The sequence below is a fragment of the Paroedura picta genome, chromosome 1 (assembly GCF_049243985.1).
Source record: "Paroedura picta isolate Pp20150507F chromosome 1, Ppicta_v3.0, whole genome shotgun sequence".
Lineage (NCBI taxonomy): Eukaryota > Metazoa > Chordata > Lepidosauria > Squamata > Gekkonidae > Paroedura > Paroedura picta.
In genome coordinates this window covers 65,648,381-65,667,381 of record NC_135369.1, presented here as the reverse complement: position 1 = coordinate 65,667,381, position 19,001 = coordinate 65,648,381, and the positions used below count along the sequence as shown (strand labels likewise).

Sequence of the window (19,001 nt, the reverse complement as noted above, 5' to 3'; positions counted from 1 at the left end):
AGCTTTGTACTCATTGCAGTACTTTCCCCTGCCTTTCCTCATTTCTGCAGTACGCTTGGAGCTTTGAAATCCAAACCAAGAGGCAGTTGTACAAGTGTCAGCTCTTTGAACAAATGCAATTTTTTGTGGTGTGTGTGCGTGAGGGAAATGCCAGTTGCTCAGACACTACAAGGACAATGGATGACCTTGGGAAGAATAATACAGATGAGGAAGGAAGCACAAGACACAAAGATATGAGTGATGGAAAAGCCTATCAGGCCACTCAGCCAGGAGTTTTCTGATCTACAGCTTCAACACAGCACTTTTTTCTGACATTTCTATGACATGCAAGTCATTTCTGGACTCTCCAAGAGGAGAGGTTTGACTTGCTTCAACTATCTACTACTATCAGTCCTGCAACCTAACATGCCACACTGCAGAACCTTTTTGCAGTAGCCCCACATTTCATGCTTCTACATAATGTCTCCAAGTTGGATAATGGAAACCCACATCCTCTCCCTGCACAGCCACGAATCCATTGGGCTGCTGTGGTCAAGTCATTTCCAGTCAACCTAAGCCACTTCACAGGACTATTGCCGGGATAAAACATGCCAGCTTTTGGAAAGAAATGCAACCGTGGTGAATGAAGGGTAAGTCTTTAGCAGCAATAAACAAGATGTAAACAGAACATTTTTTTTTTTTAATGATAGGATGATAAGAAATGGTAGAATTGGTAAGAAAGAGGGTCAAAATTATTTAAAATTTCTTAATGCAGTTTTGTAAAAGAAGCATCTTTATGCAACGCAGCTCCCCCCTGCTCAATGAAAATTAATTGTTGATTTTATAACTTTACACACACACAGGTGTTGTACCTCTCTGGTTAGAATTACTAATTGTGAGGATTGGTACATGCATTATCTTAGTATCACAACCCCAGAGAAATGGTGGGTAATTATCTCATTTGCAGAAGATGAATACTGGCCAGCAGCCTATAGGTGATACAGAAGATTCTCATGCTCTGGACACCTGTGGAAAAGGGAGTCAAGAGCTGACCAACTTTTCTCTGATCTGCGCTATTGCATGCTATGATAGTTTTAATACATGGCTTGTTATGACACAGTGTGCTTTCAAAGGAATAATGTTCATGCTATGAGACTGAAGTTGTACTACTACTCAATGAGTCATGACCATCAAATGTAGAAGACAGAAAACCCTATAAGGTTCCCATAAGTCAGCTGTCATTTGACGGAACTTTCCACCACCCCTGAACATCCACCCAGATCTAGAAAACGTAAATGTAATTTTAATTAATAAATGCACAAATATTACAACTTGGGACATTGAACTAGGTCATCAATTTCTTTTTCTTTACACAGTTTTTATTATTTTATGTATAATAATAATGTTTTTCAATTCTTCAAGTGGTCCTCTGTTAACTTAGCTTGACAACTTGATCCTCTTACAGAGTTCTCCAGGTTTGTCAAGCCTGTTTGTCAAGTTTGTTACCTTGGGTAACTCCAGATATTTTCAATACTGTGCAATTATGATTCTCCCAGCCATAGTCACATTAAAAAAAAGTTCTTCAGTATTGTGAGGAAGATTCATTAGCATGATACTTAATAATATATTAGCAGGATACATAGGAAATGTAATATTTTATACCAATTTTCTCTTCTCAACTGTCACTTAGTACATTTAATATTCCTCTCCCCAAGTTGTTCCCATTCCTCTAAGGAAATATTATGATTTAGATTCTGCATCCATTTAACCATGCAATTTTTGAACTGTTTGGTCCCTGTTATATATTTTAATAAAACCTTGTATATTTGTCCTTGGATGTGTGGTTTGGCTGGGAATAAGATTGTTTCAAATTCTGTCAAGTCACTGATAGGGCTTGTCTGCTCTTGAAGATCCAGCTTGAGTTGCGCTTGATTATATTTTTATGCATCATTAAATGGTGTAATTAACAACATTCTGTCAGTATTAACACTCCAATGACAAACCATTCACAATCAATATAGGAAAGAGAAAACCTTTACATAGTCGTATGTATAGACTGGACTTCAGGAAAGCTGATTTTCACAGATTTAAAGGTATGTTGCTTAGAGTCCCGTGGTCAGAAAGACTTAAATAGATGGGAGTCCAAGTGGGCAGGGAGTTTCTTAAAAGTGAAGTACTGAAGGCTCAATCATAAACAATTCCCTTGAGAAGAAAAGATGGGAGGATCCTAAGGAAGCCAAGTTGGCTCCATAAGCATTTATCAAAAGATTTGAGGAATAAAAAAGAGTCATTTAGGAAATGGAAGGAAGGCCTTATTACCAAGGATGAGTACAAACAAATAACCAATAATTCTAGGGGGAGTGTTAGAAAAGCTAAAGCTCAATATGAATTTAGGCTAGCAAGAAATGCTAAAAATAACAAAAAAGGCTTCTTTAGTTATATTTCAAGAAAGAAAAATAATAGGGACACCATAGGACCACTGCGAGGACAAGCAAGTGAAATTATAACAGATGACAAAGAGAGGCTGAACTGCTTAACTCCTATTTCTCCTCAGTCTTCTCTTGTGAGGGAAATAATGATCAATGTGGCAAAAATGTAACAAAACAAGGGGGATGGGATTGGTGTCCTAGGATCAGTGTTGGAACAGTCCACAAACACCTAGTTTCTTTAAATGAAACAAAGTCTTCTGGGCCAGATGAACTGCAGCCAAGGGTACTAAAAGAATTTGCAGATATCATCTCTGAACCTCTGTCCATTATTTTTGACACTTCTTGGAGAACAGGTGAGGTGCCAGACGATTGGAGGCGGGCAAATGTTGTCCCCATCTTCAAGAAAGGGAAAAAGTCAGATCCGGGTTATTATCGACCCGTCAGCTTGACATCTGTAGCTGGCAAGATTTTGGAACAAATAATCAAACACTCGGTCCTTGAACAGCTGAAACAGCTGAGAGCTGTGATTTCTAAGACTTAGCACGGGTTTTCCAAGAACAAGTCATGTCAGACCAACCTCATCTCTTTTTTTGAGAAAGTGACTACCTTGCTGGATCAGGGAATACCGTGGACATAGTTTACCTGGATTTCAGTAAAGCTTTTGATAAGTTCCACATGATATTCTTGTTCACAAGTTGGTAAAATGTGGTATGGATCCTAATTCTGTCAGGTGGATCAATAACAGGTTGACAAATTGTACCCAAAGGGTATTTGTTAATGGTTCAGCATCTTCTTGGAAAAGAGTGACAAGTGGAGTACCCCAAGGATCTGTCCTGGGGCCTGTGTTGTTCAACATATTTATAAATGATTTTGATGAGGGATTAGAGTGGATACTTATTAAATTTGCAGATGATACTAAACTGGGAGGGGTAGCAAACACAACTGAACACAGCAACAGAATACAGGATGATGTTGATAGGCTTGAGAAGTGGGCTAAACTGAATAAAATGAAGTTCAGTAGCGACAAATGTAAAGTTCTGCATTTAGGTAGGAAAAACCATATACACCAATATAGGATGGTTGTAAACTTGTCTTGGCAGTAGCATGTGCGAAAAGGATCTAGGAGTCTTAGTAGACCATACATTGAACATGAGTCAACAGTGTGACTCAGTGGCTGAAAAGTCAAATGGGTTTTTGGGCTGTATCAAACGGAGTATCGTGTCCAGATCACAGGAGGTGATGGTACCGCTTTACTGTGCTCTGATTCAGCCTCACTTGGAGTACTGTGTTCAGTTTTGGGCACCCCAATTGAAGAGGGATGTAGACAAACTAGAACGTGTCCAGAGGATGGCAACCAAGATGGTGAGGGGTTTGGAGACCAAGACATATGAAGAAAGGTTGGGGAAACTTGGTCTGTTTAGCCTGGAGAAGAGATGACTGAGAGGGGATCTGATAACCCTGTTCAAGTATTTAAAAGGGTGTCATATGGAGGATGGAGCAGAATTGTTCTCTCTTGCCCCAGAGGGACACAGCAGAACGAATGGGATGAAATGAATTCAAAAAGAATTCCATCTAAACGTCCGGAAGACGTTCCTGACAGTTAGAGCGATTTCTCAGTGGAACAGACTTCCTTGGGAGCTGGTGGGTTTTCCATCTTTGGACATTTTTAAACAGAGGCTAGATAGCCATCTGACAGAGAGGCTGATTCTGTGAAGGCAAACGGGTGGCAGGTTACAGTAGATGAGCAATTGGGATGTGAGTGTCCTGCATAGTGAGTGTCCTGCATAGGGTTGGACTAGATGACTTATGAGGTCCCTTCCAACTCTATTATTCTATGATTCTAATGGGAGTCAGGAAAATTTACCATTGGTTTCATATATGGACTAACAGTTCTGAGGGACCTTCCTTATAGGCAATTATATTAAACACTAGAACTAAAACCTGTTGTAGCTGAACAACGGACGCTTAGCAGGGGGTGGGGAAATAGCAAAGAGAGAAGGAGGTAGAAAGGAAGAGAGTGATTAAGATAGAGAGAGCTTGGCATTGGGAACAGGAAGGGGAGGGGTTGTCCAGTCTGTAAGGGCATGAGGCTGAATATGTGCGTTGTGTGTGGGGTTGTGGTGGCATGGTGGCAAATGAGGGCATGGGTGTGGAGATAGGGGTGTCAAGAACCTGTGGTTTGGAATGTTAGTTGAGTGTGGGAGAGGACTGACCTTGGGGAACTGTGGCATAGTGGTTACAGATGAGCTTTCAAGAGCCATGTCCTCAGATATGTGAAGGGAAAATCAGACTGGAGACTGTTCTTAGGGGGAGATTACATGGCAACCAATTAGTCCCAGTTCTCTGGCCCTACTCCTTCTGGCTCCATTTTTTTTTACTGTTGATATAATGCTATGTGCGCACATAGTTCTTTCACTGTTGCCATTTAGAAGATGGATTCTTCTACATTGCTGTTTACTACCAAAAGGAATCACAAAGAAGGAATCACATTTTCCCTTCATCTCCCCACAATAGACAACCTGTGAGGGATGTGAGGCTGTGAGAGCTCTGAGAGAACTGGGAATGGCCCACAGTCACCCAGCAGGCCTCTGGTGTCTCTAAGCAGTTTAAAATTGCCTTCCCTTCCTCTCCCCTAAGTCACCTGTGAGTGAAGTGGGGCTAAGAGCTCTGAGAGAACTAGAATAGGCCACAGTCACCCAGCAGGCCTCAGGTGTTTAAGCAGGTTAAAATCATCTTTTCTTCCTCTCCCCATAACAGACACCCTATGAGAGTATTGTGGCTGAGAGCTCTGAGAGACCTGGAATGGCCCACAGTCACTCAGGAGGCCTCAGGTGTCAGGCATTTGGTTGAGATTGACCTATCCATCGCTTCCAGTTGGCCCCCAAGTCCTTCCCTCCTACCATGACTGCTTTCAAATCCACCCAACCCCTGGGCCTCAGTACGAGTTGAGCTAAGGCTCTTGTGTAGGAGTTTTAGATGACAGTGTTGGCAAACCACACTCCTGGTTAGCTAAAACTTCTCCATCTGACCCCAGCCTGCAGAGATGACCTTTTTGACCTATTTCCTTATATGGCTTGGAATGTAACCTAAACCAATCCTGAAAGTACACGATGCCTTCAGGAAGCTCCTTTGTCTAACTTGGTGGGGGGGGAAGTAATAAATACCGCAGAGCCTTCTGATCTAGAGGCCTTTTCGTACAGACCCTCGCCTCGTGTCATTTATTCTTACGGCTTCCCTATACTCTTGCAGTTTCACCTTCCTTTAATGTTATTGTTGTTATTGTTATTATGTTAATGTTATTGTTGTTGTTCCTGCCTTACTGTTACCTGAATGATGTTACCAAGTACTATTTTGTTGTTTCCTGTAAACTGCCCTGAGCCTTCAGGGAGGGTGGTAAATGAATGAATGAATGAATGAATGAAAGAATGAATGAATGAATGAATGAATGAATGAATGAGAAGTTTAAAATCATCCTCTCCCTATAACAGACACCGTATGAGAGAAGTGGAGCTGAGAGCTCTGAGGGCCAGCAAGCAGTCACTTGGCCCCGGACCCAGAGCAGCAGTCAATGCCCACTCCCAAGCAGCAGAGGTTTTGTGGCAGTGAGGGTGCTTTAGATTTTGATTTTGTGACGAAATGCTGGACATCCTGAGTCAAAGATATGTCTTCTTTTGTGTTTCCCTTAGAGCCTATATTATTTTCTGTTGACTCCACTTTAATTTTTTTTTTTTGTGTTACCATATGACAGTCACCTGAAACAGCTCTTGAGTGGTCTATGAAATAGTCACTGGATATAAATGATATATGTGTGTACTGTTATTTTTTAAGGTTTTATTGTATGGTTTTACTGGGGTTTTATATGTTGCGACTCACCTCGAGCCTCTGGGGAGAGGTGAGTAATAAATCTAATAAACGAATAAACAACCAACAACAATAATAATTTCTCAGCATCAGATCACAAGTGCATTCAGTAGTCTATTCTGCTTCAAAGAGCTGGCTGAACACTAGAGCTCATGAAGATTTTTGAGGATTGTACTTACCTGGGCAGCAGGTAACACTGGAAACGTTTAGTATTTGCTTTATTTTAGAGATGTGCTGACAGATGGAGGCAAAAAAGGAGCATATTTGCTATGTCACCAGATCAGACCCCCCAGAGAACGAGAAAGAGGATGGCGGTAGAAAGATCTGGCATTCTAAGGTGCTTTAGGTGTTAGAAGAAGAAGAGTTGGTTCTTATATGCTGCTTTTCCATACCCGAAGGAGGCTCAAAGCAGCTTACAGTCACCTTCCCATTCCTCTCCCCACAACAGACACCCTGTGAGGTGGGTGAGGCTGAGAGAGCCCTGATATCACTGCCTGGTCAGAGCAGTTTTCTCAGTGCTGTGGCGAGCCCAAGGTTACCCAGCTGGTTGCATGTGGGGGAGCGCAGAATCAAACCCGGCATGCCAGATTAGAAGTCCACACTCCTAACCACTACACCAAACTAGCATAGTATTTGTGCCCAGCCTGATTGAAGAGTAGGGAAAGACAGGAAATAGGAAAGACACAGATTTTTAACTACATCTCTAGCTAAGACAAAGAATAAGTCTGAATGAGGAACTTTCAAGGAAGAAATTGCCCTTCAATAGCAATCTGGGGACAAATGACACTTAGCAGAAAGAATAGTGAGGGCAGCACAAAGGGGGGGGGGGTATGGATTAGATTGAAGGTGCTTTCACATATGCTAAACAATGCCATTTCAATCCACTTCAGTGATCATATGCAAGTGGATTTTGCCACTCTACATAGTTGCAAAAAACACTGAAAGTGGAGTAAAAGTACATTTAGTGTGTGTGAAAGCACCCTTAGATGAAGGTGGAGTGAAAATGAGAAAGCAACATTAACAACTGGAAATATTCAGATGACACCACTTTACTAACTGAGGAATTACACAACTTTAATGACTAACTGAGGAATTGAAATTGTTCAAGAGTTTATATTCCTTGGTTTCATCATCAACCAAAAGGGGGTGTGCACCCAAGAAATCAGAAGGAGACTGCAGAGGGCAGCCATGAAAGGCATGCTGCTGGCAACTAACATCAAGATAATTCATGCCATAGTATTCTCCACTGGGATCTGTAGAACTCTCCTCCAACACTACAGTTCAAAGGAACCTGCTTTCTTCTCAGCTTTCCTCATTATTTACCTTTGACAATGAGGAAAGCTGAGAAGAAGAAAGCAGATTCCTTTGAACTGCAGTGTTGGAGGAGAGTTCTACAGATCATGTGGACTACCAAAAAGACTCAACAGGACCTAAACTAAATCAAGCCTGAACTATCCCTAGAAGCTAAAATGAGCCTACAATTCTTTGATCATGTTATGAAAAGACAATAATGCTAGGAAAAGTTGAAGGCAGGAAAAGGAAGACCCAACATGAGATGGATTTACTGAATAAAAGTAGCCACAGCCCTTTGTTTGCAGTGCCTGAGAATGGCTGTTAATGACAAGACGTTTTGAAGACATTAATTCATAGGGTAACCATAAGTTGGCAGTGATTTGACGTGCAACACACCATATGCATAGAAGAATTAACACATATGCACTGCATTCAAGATGCCAGTGTTTGTCATATCAAGGAAAGCCATCTTGGATGTGATAAAAGCACTACAGTGGGTGTACAACTATGTCCCAGGATGGTAATACTAGTATGCCTTGGCCATTTTAACGATTGTGTCCTTTCTTTTCTTAATTGTAAGCTGCTTTGAGCAGGTGACTAGAGAGGCAGCATTATTCTTTCTACATAAATAGAAACTGCTCTTTGCCCTGGAACCACAAAGAACTTGTTTATCCTTAAAACAGTTTGGGCAAAGAATGTGCTAACTGTGTGATAGACCAGTCTATCCCAAGAAGCAAGTCCAGAATTTCCAGTTAATTTCATCATGTGAAGTGGGCCCAGCCCTTGTTTTTCTTACCAAACTGTGGAATCCCTAAAGTCACACCTGTTTTCAAATGCAGACATCTTTAACTTGCTATGCAACTTACCAGCCTGATCTTGTCTTTCTTCCAACTTAAAAAAATGAGTTTGGGATTATGGCAGTAGAAAATACAGCAAATCTGTGACTGGGCTGTGCTGCTTTTGATTGCAGGTAGGGTTGCCAGCTCTGGGGTGGGAAATTCCTGGAGGCTTGAGGGTGGGTTTTGTGGCGGGGGTGGGTGCCATATAACCTACCCTCCAAAGCAACATTTTCTCCAGCAGAACCGATCTCTAATAATTGGAAATGAATTTTAATAGCAGATCTCCAATCACCATCTGGGGGTTGGCAACCCTAACTGTAGGAGCTCACTGAATACTACAGCATACAGCAAACACACACACAAACTTTGTAATAATGTATTCCAGTTGGACAGATCTTGCCAAGCAACATGTTGGTTTTCTATGTGCAGGGTTATTTTTTCCAAGATTGAACATTCTGTCAACATGTGTTCCTAACTATACAGTGAAATATTACAATTCAGATGCATGTTTATCTTATCTAAAACACTTACACAATATACTACGTCTAGTTCAGACTTCCAACGTCCATTATATAAAGGTAAAGGTATCCCCTGTGCAAGCACCGAGTCATGTCTGACCCTTGGGGTGACGCACTCTAGCGTTTTCATGGCAGACTCAATACGGGGTGGTTTGCCAGTGCCTTCCCCAGTCATGACCGTTTACCCCCCAGCAAGCTGGGTACTCATTTTACCGACCTCGGAAGGATGGAAGGCTGAGTCAACCTTGAGCCGGCTGCTGGGATTGAACTCCCAACCTCATGGGCAAAGCTTTCAGGCGGCTGCCTTACCACTCTGCGCCACAAGAGGCTCTTCGTCCATTATATAGTTACTTCATTTTCCAAATGTGCATATATCCTTATCCAGATGAAAAATAGTGTGTTGGATTTGCCATACTTGGAAGTGACATCTGCTCACATTAACATTTTTGCTTTTCAGTGCAAAAGAGCAGGCTAGGTCTGACAAAATTTTCCATTTTGCACAATCAGAATTTAATTAAGAACACAAGACATGTCATTTTAGATGAGACCGAAGGGTCACCTGCAAGAATGCATCAAAAACTGTCTTGGCTTCCCAGCATCACCTTTAAGTCAGGCCACTTAAAAAAATGATGAGTAGTAATTAGCCTAATCACAGCCCTAACACGTAAAGTCTACTTTCCCCCAAGACTACATTAGCATTAGTACACCACATATAAATTAGTCATACAGTGAATCACATCACAAAACAGTCTAGCTACAAAGCTGTCGCCATTTATTCCTCCGTTTACAATGTCAAAGCAAGTCAAACAGTAGCCATGCGAATCCACTCGCGCTCAACTCCAAAGCTACGTCGAACGGGGCACAAAACTATTAATCCAAAAGCAAGAGATTGCGTTCTGGTCGCCATTTACTCAACGCTGAAATGGCTGGGAAACATCTGCTTTCGAGAGAATTTATTGAAGCACACGGCTACGGAGAACATTCATCTATTGGCGAGGCTGCGTTTCCCACCCTGACGCCACATTTCTGCAGCATGTCCCCCTGGCGTCTGCCCCACCTTGAGGACCCCGCTGTATCCCACGCCACTGGACCCAATAAAGCAGGTCGGAGGGCGACAGCAGGCGCGCATGCCCACTGCGTACTAGCTGGAGGCAGGGAAAGAAGCCGGTGGATGAAGTGGGGGCGTAGCTCCGTGGGCTGTTTCCTAGGCGTCGGAGGTGGGGCCTGTATGTAAAGATGAGGGCAGGGCCAGAACCTCGGATTGGTTAAACCGAGACCGAGTGAAGGGAAGAGGGAGGTAAGGTCCGTCGCTCTGCTCCTTTGGGGTCACGGTTGACAGGCGGAGGGAGTTCGGGAGCGGGGCTAAGGGGAGAAACGCTGCAGGTACAGGAGCTTGTGGGCGGGGCCTCCGCTTGGAGGGAGGGAGGGAGGGAGGGAAGGGGCGCGTGGGTGCGGGAGCATCTTCCTCGCGCGCCTCTCTTCGCCCTCGGGTGGGGGAGCAGCCTCCGTTGGTGACCGGGACAGGTAAGGGGGAGGGGAGGACGGCTCTGGCTTTTCTCGGGGAAGGGACAGTTGGTGGCTGGTACTCGTTCCCAATCAGTGGGTAGCGAGAGAGCAAGGAGTGTGGGGCGACGGGGGCGTGAGATCACCAGCAGTGATGACTGGCTCGTGGCCATGCTGGGTGAGATTGACAGCAGAAGGCGCACGTGCTCATTGGGGGGGGGGGGGTAGAGTGGGTATGTTGTAGGTTGCGCGGGATGGTGTTTCCATGGCAAATGTGACTTTCGCAGTCATGTTGTGGTGTATGTGTGTGTAGTGGTAGGAACTGATGGGAATAAAGGCACTAATGGCACTGGAGTTTGTGCTGCCCTTGTGTTGCTGACAGGTGTAGGTGTAACTTTTGCAGGTTGGGCAGAACTCCCGAGTTCCTAGTAGGGTTAGCATAAAAATGGTTGGCAGGCGGGAGGAGTGTGCCTTTCCATCTCCATTTTTGTCGCAGAGGCTGGTGCATTTGTGTAATTTTTCACCTTGAGGACCTTGAGTGCTGGAAAGACTTACTTCTAGAAATGCACTTAAAAAAAAGGAAAAAGTCCTAACTGCCTGCAATGTTCTGTCTCTGGAAAAAGATGTATATTAAATGCAAGCTGCTGTGCTTTTCAAGGCCAGACATCCCCTGAACATGCCCTCCTTTGTATTATTTGTAGGCACAGTAGAAACAGGACAGTTCCGTGGGTAAGGGTTGGGTTTCAACTAGACATTTCTAAAAAGTGGTGCATTTTTAAAGCACCATCAGAACTTAAGAGATTATTTAAATTATTTAAATATAGGACTATAAGCAGTATTAAGGCACAATATATTTAAACAAATGGATAGTTTTCAGTATTTGCATTCCATGGCTGACGCTGTAATGCTGTGGTATCAGACACCAGCCAGAGATTCAGAAGACCAGACTCAATATTTCTCTGCCATTTATAGAGTGCTAAGTAAGTAGTTGTCTCTTATGGTCAAACTAGTTTCTGTGTTCTTGTTGGCCAATCACTTAAAGCAGTGGTCCCCAACCTTTTTATCACCGGGTCTGGTCGACGTTTAACAATTTTACTGAGGCCCGGGGGGGGGGGGGGTCTTTTGCTGAGGGATGTCGCTGCTGCTGCCTGAGCCCCTGCTCCACTTGCTTTCCTGCTGGCGCCCCTTTCTTCATGCCGCCCGCTCGGGGGCACTGCCAGCAGCAGCTGTGCAGTGCCACGTCAAGGGGGAGCCCCAGCCATGGCGGACATTGGAGAGCACCAAAGGTGAGCCAGTGGCAGAGTGGCAGGGCAGCCCCTGAGACAGCAGCTGGGGAGGAGGATGAGGAGGAGCCGCGGCCCGGTACCAACTAATCCATGGACCGGTACCGGTCCCCAGACCGGAGGTTGGGGACCACTGACTTAGAGCCAATATTATCTGTATGTGAGCTACATACAGAAACATATGTATTCTTATGTATGAAACCACAGCACAATGTATTCTTTGACTTTGGCATGACTTCTCTTCCAAAATTATGACACATTTTCTAGCAGAACACAAAGCTTTCCTTAACCTTTTATAAAGGTACAGACTGAAAATGCTTTCATAGAATCATAGAATCATAGAGTTGGAAGGGGCCATACAGGCCATTGAGTCCAACCCCCTGCTCAACGCAGGATCAGCCCAAAGCATCCTAAAGCATCCAAGAAAAGTGTGTATCCAACCTTTGCTTGAAGACTGCCAGTGAGGGGGAGCTCACCACTTCTTTAGGCAGCCTATTCCACTGTTGAACTACTCTGACTATAAAAATTTTTTTTCCTGATATCTAGCCTAGATTGTTGTACTTGTAGTTTAAACCCATTACTGCACATCCTTTCCTCTGCAACCAACGGGAACAGCATCCTGCCCTCCTCCAAGTGACAACCTTTCAAATACTTAAAGAGGGCTATCATGTCCCCTCTCAACCTCCTTTTCTCCAGGCTGAACATTCCGAAGTCTCTCAACCTATCTTCATAGAGCTTGATCCCTTGGACCCAGATCATCCTCGTAGCTCTCCTCTGTACCTTTGCAATTTTATCTATGTCCTTCTTGAAGTGAGGCCTCCAGAACTGCACACAGTACTCTAAGTGTGGTCTGACCAGTACCGTGTACAATGGGACTATGACATCTTGTGATTTTGATGTGATGCCCCTGTTGATACAGCCCAAATTGGCATTTGCCTTTTTTACCGCTGCATCACACTGCCTGCTCATGTTTAGCTTACAGTCCACAAGTACCCCAAGGTCTTGTTCACACACAGTGTTACCTAGAAGCATATCCCCCATCCATCCCCCAAAAGCTCCATGCTTTTCATTTTTCTGACCCAGTTGCAGAACTTTACACTTATCTTTATTAAATTGCATCTTGTTCTCATTTGCCCATTTTTCCATTGTGTTCAGATCTCGTTGAACTCTGTCTCTATCTTCCGGAGTATTTGCCAGTCCTCCCAATTTGGTGTCATCCGCAAACTTGATGAGTAGTCCTTCCACCCCCGTCATCTAGAACATTAATAAATACGTTAAAATGTACCGGACCGAGCCCGAGCCCTGAGGCTACTCACTACTCACCTCCCTCACGTCTGATGAAACACCATTGACAAACAACTCTTTTAGTGCAGTTCTCTAACCAATTCCCCATCCACCTAACTATCTGAAAATCCAGATTGCAGTCCTTCAATTTATCCATCAGAACATCATGGGAAACTTTATCAAAAGCTTTACTAAAATCCAAGTAAACAACATCAACTGAATTTCCGCCATCGAGCAAACCTGTTACTTGGTCAAAAAAGGAAACCAGGTTGGTCTGACAGGACCTGTTGGAGACAAATCCATGCTAACTTCCTTGGATCACCAAATTGTCCTCCAGATCAGTGGTCCCCAACATGCGGGCCACGGCCCGGTGCCGGGCCGGAAAGGCCATGGCGCTGGGCCACGGCTCCCTCTCCCCGCCCCCCCTCCCGCAGTAAGAAGCTTCCCGGGCCGCAAGCTTGCGGCCCGGGAAGCTTCTTACTGCGGGAGGGTGGGGAGAGGGAATCAGGGCCGGGCCACGCATCACGCGGCCCAATGCCCTGCCGGTCCCCAGCCTCAGAAAGGTTGGGGACCACTGCTCCATTATCTTATCCACAACAGAGGTCAGACTCACTGGCCTGTAGTTTCCAGGGACATCCTTTCTCCCTTTTTTGAAGATCAGAATAACGTTTGCTCTCTTCCAGTTCTCCGGTCCTTAAAGAGGTCCCGAAGATGATGGACAAGGATTGTGCAAGTTGTCCAGAAAGTTGTTTGAGCACTCTCGGGTGCATCTGCACCCAACAGTTGCCCTATTGCCTCCTTTACTTTACGTTTGCTCCTCACATAACTGAAAAATCTTTTCTTCTTACAATGGGCTTCCCTGGCCAATCTTAGCTCACTCTCAACCCTATCGCTCATCCACTGTAACCTGCCACCTCCTTGAACCTTCACAGAATCAGCCTCTCTGTATATGGTTATCCAGCCTCTGTTTAAAAATTTCCAAAGATGGAGAACCCGCCACCTCCTGAGGAAGCCTGTTCCACGGAGAAACTGCTCTGTCAGGAACTTCTTCCAGATGTTTAGTCGAAATTTCTTTTGCAGTAATTTCATCCCATTGAAATGTAGGTTATCCCATTACAATGCTGCTGCAGTGTAATGAAAAAGACTGCCATTTTAATACTTAGAGACAGTGTTGTACTGCAATGATCCCCTTTAAAAAATAACAGTCAGATGTTTCAGGATGAAGGGAGTGGGGAGGAAGGATGACAGTGAGGATGGGGCATGCACAAACAACTTAAAATGGTGGACAGGGGAAACCCTCAATGAGGGTTTCTCCATTGGCCTGGCCTAAATCAGATTCTGCCTTGAAAAATTAAATTTCCGTAATTCCTTAACTGCACGGTGAGTGAGAGGGCGATTCTGTCAAGACAGATTTTAGTGCAGAAACTGATGAAAAATCTGGCCTTTTAAAAAGGCAAATCTGAACGATATCGTTAGTGTGGAAACGGTCCAAGACAACAGGGTCACTGAATCTAATATTACATATGCCATTAAATATCAACTGCCTTTTAGTTCTATACATAGAACAAATAGGTCAAACCCTACCCTAATGGCTAAATGAACATACATTTGACATCAAGAATCACTTTACTGAGAAATCTGTGGGAGAACGGTGAGTTACAACATTCAGGAAAATGGAACCCACCAATCCGAGGTTCTGGCCCTGCCCTCATCTTTACATATAGAGATGGCAGTTTCTTAGCTCGTAGCACAAGCTAATATTCAATTATCTCCTCTGTTTGTAACCTTTTATTATGCTGTTTGCTAATCTGCTGCTATTAACAGGTTTGACCAATTGCCTTAATCCTATCTTAGCTGTAATTGGCCTTTCCTGGCAATATCCTCCTTACCTGCTACCTATATATAATGGCTGGTGACTGTTTCAATTTATCAGAAGTGAGCATGAACACAAAAGCTTAAACCTAGAACTACTTTTTTGTTTTCAAAGGTGCCAATGGGTTCAAACATTGTTCTTCCAGTATGTGTGTGACAACACTTTTTGTGGATTGTTTGACTCACTGAGATTCTTAATTACTCATGTTAAGATCAAAGACACGAATCTATAACTGCAAATAACTAGTATAAAATTTCACTCAGCATTTTCCCTGTGGGTAATGTATGGACGTTTACAATGTCTCCTGCTTGAAAGATATTCACGAACATCTGTAACCGCTCCCGCGGTATTAAATAAAAGAGTAAGGGCAATGTGGGAGGAGAAAGGGCGGGCTCTGTCCGGGAAGTCGCTCCTGATTGTGCCCTCCGCATGTCCATCCAGGGCCAAGCAGCCAATGGAGAGCTGCGCCTGGCTCATTGGCTGCTTGGTCGAGCCTTGCCTGGCCCAGCCGGGGACTCACTGCGCAGAAACTGAAGGATGGCCGCGCGGTGAGTCCTCCGCCCGGGTTCTTCTCCCACTGGGGAAAGGAGCAGGGACGCTGCATCGAGGAAGCTCCTTTCCCGCCCCAGGCCCCTTGCTCGGGAGCCTTCTGCCGGCCTTCTGCCGGTGTCCAGGATGCTGCGAGGGTGCCCCTGGGACCGCCAGAAGGCCGCCCCGAGAAAAAATTTCTTTACTGAGAAAAAAAAAAAGAAAAGAAAAAATGATTCTTGAAAGTTAAACTCTGGGTGGCTCCTTTTGACAGGATTTCTATAAGTTTAGTGTTACCACCAATGAACCTCATTTCTTACCATTTCTGTCTTTTCCTAGCCAACATATTAGTCATTAGTAAAATATACAGGAATCAATCTCTTTAGAGGCTAACTCTTCAGATATAGGGATAATTATTGCCAGCCCATTGCTGTATTCCAGCACACATCCTGTCTGTGTGCCTGATTGACAAGCAAACTGTAAGCCCCCTTCTATTCAAATGTTATTTTGATTTGAGCTACATAGAAATAAATAGATGAATAGCAACGACTGTGCCCTAAAGTTATTTGTAATCTTAGGAGGAATACTTTACCAAGTCAATAATCCGCAAAGTGTGCCCTCTAGTCAACCTTCAGAGGCACGGGCAGGAATACCTGAGATTTTCTATGGTGCGTCTTTTTGAGACCTATTATATTGATGATGATGATGATGATGATGTTATCCATTCAGTCATGTCCAACCCTCAGCGATTCTATAGTAAAGTCTTCGCCATGTGCCCCTGTCTCTGACTGCTTCTTTTAGTTGGTTCATGGTCATCCCTGTATCGGCTTTGATCTTGTCGAGCCAGCGGATCCTTTGGTGACCACATTTCCTTTTGCCGCTGACCATGCCGAGCATTAATGATTTTTCTAGCAAGTTTGATCACATGATATGTCCAAAGTAAGTGAGCTTTAGCCGTAATATCTTCCCTTCTAATGACATGGTTTGCTCCTCTCTAAAACTATCTTGTTGGTAACTTTGGCTGTCCATGGTATTCACAGCTTTCGTCTCCAACACCATCATTCGAAAGCATCTATTCTCCTCTTGTCTTCCTTCTTCAGGGTCCAGTTTTGCATCCATAGGTTGTTATGGGGAAGGCAACAACGTTGATTTTGTATTAAGGCTGATATCCTTATTCTTCCATATTCAATTCATGCCTAACTTTGCTTTCCGGCCCAGTATTATTCACCGTTTGATTTCATGGCTGCATCAACCACTTTGATTGAGCATAGAGCCAACAAAGAAGAAATCATCAATACATTCAATGTTCTTGTCAATCGTGACTTTGGTGCTACTGCCAGTACTTGTCATAATCTTGGTCATTTTGATATGTAGGTATAGTCTTTTTCTAGTCTCTTTATCAAGGTCTTCAGATCATGCTAAGATTCACTAAGGAGTGTTGCATTATCTGCATAGCGGAGATTATTGATGTTACAACTTCCAATTTTGACTCCGATTGTAGATTCTTCCAGATTAAGCTTCCGCATAATTACCTCTGCATAAAGGTTAAAAAGAAAGGGTGATAAGTTACGCCTTTGTCTCACTCCTTGGCTGACCTTGAACCAATCAGTGTCTCCATATATTGTTTGTACTGTGGCCTCCTGGTTGGTTACAATGAACTGATGAGGTGGGTTAAGTGGGACGACACTCCCAAATCATGTAAGGCATCCCATAGCCTTAATAATATAACAGCCTCATAATATAATATTAATATGACCAATTATTTTGCACACAGGTTTGTAAAGAAAGTAGCTAAGACTTTCTGTACCTTTCCTATGGGGGCTTGGCCTAAATAACTTACATAAATGCTGAAGAGTGTGTTTTGATTAAATTTGAGAGACTCTGCTGGACTCTGAATATCTCCAAAGTAAGCTACTCAAGACTGGCTCATTTTGCTAATAGGATATTAGCAGTAGTTGAAGTAGTTAGAACGTTGATAATCATAATTAGTGGTAGTGATATTTGACAGTTTTTACTTGCAAAAAACATAAAGCCTGTCAAATTCCAACATTTGTTCTGTGTGGACTCCGCTATCCCCTGGGGAGCTCAAGGTGACACATTTAGTCAGCTGGGTGGCTTCCATTCAGACCTAGACCAAAGTTTGCTAACCATTGTAGTTGGCTCTGTACCAACTACATTCTGGATATTCTCTGGAATGTGTTTGTTACCAGAGTTATGTTTTCCTGCAGGCATTGGGAGGAGGGATTCACACGGACCTATTCTGCACCATTGGCACTGTGCTGGGCTGATGCCTGGTGTTGGGGCTAGGGCAGGTTGCCCTGCCTTTCCCTCGGTCCAGATGGGGGAGTATTTGGATGGGAGACCTTATAGGAATAGGGGTTATCACTGGCTGTATAGCTCTATTTGTGTCTGTGTCTTCCTTCCCTCTATTCTTCGATGCACACGTCCATCCACCCATCTCTTTACCTGCTTTCTGTCTTCCATCCATCCCTGTGTGTTCTAACTGTCTGGCTTTCTGTATGTCTTCCGTTATAGGCCCCATCCGTGTATCCCCCTTTGTTTCCCCCCTCCTTCCTTCTTGACTTCCTTCTTTCCTGTTCTTCCTTCCTTCCTGGCTTGCTTGTTTTCACTCTCCTGTATGTGTTTTGTTTTCTGTCTCAGTCTCGCCATCTCTCTTTCTCTCTCTTGGTGTCATCCTTCCGTCCTTCATTCTAAGCTTCCATCTCAGCAGCCATCTATCCCTTTATCTTCTGTACTGCTGCCAGTGATCCCTGTCTCTGCGAACTTTCTTACTGCCTGTATTTCTTCCCTTCTTTCCGGCAGCCCTGTCTATCTTCATGTCTGGTTCTGTCTCTGTTATTGCTGGGGGGGGGGGGGGGGGATGCGTGATCTCTCTATGTCCTTTGTGTCTATTTCTGTCTATCTGTGCTTGTATCTCTCCATATGTCATTCTGTCCCTCTGTCTTTCTCTCTTCCTTCCCGGTTTCCCTCCCCCTCTCCATCCATGCATCCTTGGATCTGTATTCTGTCTCCCAGCCATCCTTCTCCTGGCTAACTTTCTCACTTCTGCCTGTCTGTGTGGGGTGGGAGGGAGGGGGTGAAGGGCTGTAGCATGGACTGGCTGGGATCTCTGCCTGTATATCTCCATGCATCCTTGTATCGCAATGCTGTCTCCCATGTTCTCACTCTCTGTCTTTGTGCCCTGCATTCTGCTATCCCTGCATCTGTCCATCTGGGCTTTTCTCTCTGTTAAGGGGGGTGGGTGGGGGAAGTGTGAGCTCTCTTTCTCCTGTGTGTATATGTCTGTGTCTCTCTATTTGTCTACTGGTGTGTCTCTATCTTGGTCTCTTCATTCCCTGCATACTGGGCTCTCCATGCTGTCTGCCAAAGATCCGTCTCTCTGCTTTCTTTCTGAACTGTCTGGCTGGCTAGAGGAGGGGGGAGGAGGGACAGGGAAGGGCTGTATCAGGGACTACTTTGGACCTCTGGCTGTTAGTGTGAGCTCTCTATCTCCTGTGTGTATATGTCTCTGTCTCTCTATTTGTCTATTGGTGTCTCTCTGCCTTTGTCTCTGCGTTCCCTGCATGCTGGGCTCTCCATGCTGTCTGCCA

The 19,001-nt window shown here is 44.2% G+C and overlaps 1 protein-coding gene across 7 annotated transcripts in view; it reads left to right on the top strand.

The window, feature by feature from the left end:
• Positions 1-15: 15 nt before the first annotated feature.
• The window catches only part of CLIP4 (CAP-Gly domain containing linker protein family member 4), a 74,061-nt gene continuing 55,075 nt past the window's right edge, over positions 16-19,001 (top strand). Inside the window, exon 1 of one of the 7 annotated variants that reach the window (XM_077341340.1) lies at positions 16-629. In XM_077341340.1, the coding sequence (XP_077197455.1) occupies positions 623-629 (7 nt within the window). In that variant the 5' untranslated portion in view covers positions 16-622. Of the gene's footprint in view, positions 630-10,127; positions 10,217-10,244; positions 10,303-10,351; positions 10,444-18,859; positions 18,888-19,001 lie in introns of those variants that run through there. The other 6 variants (XM_077341283.1, XM_077341360.1, XM_077341264.1 and 3 more) reach the window with 6 other exon arrangements.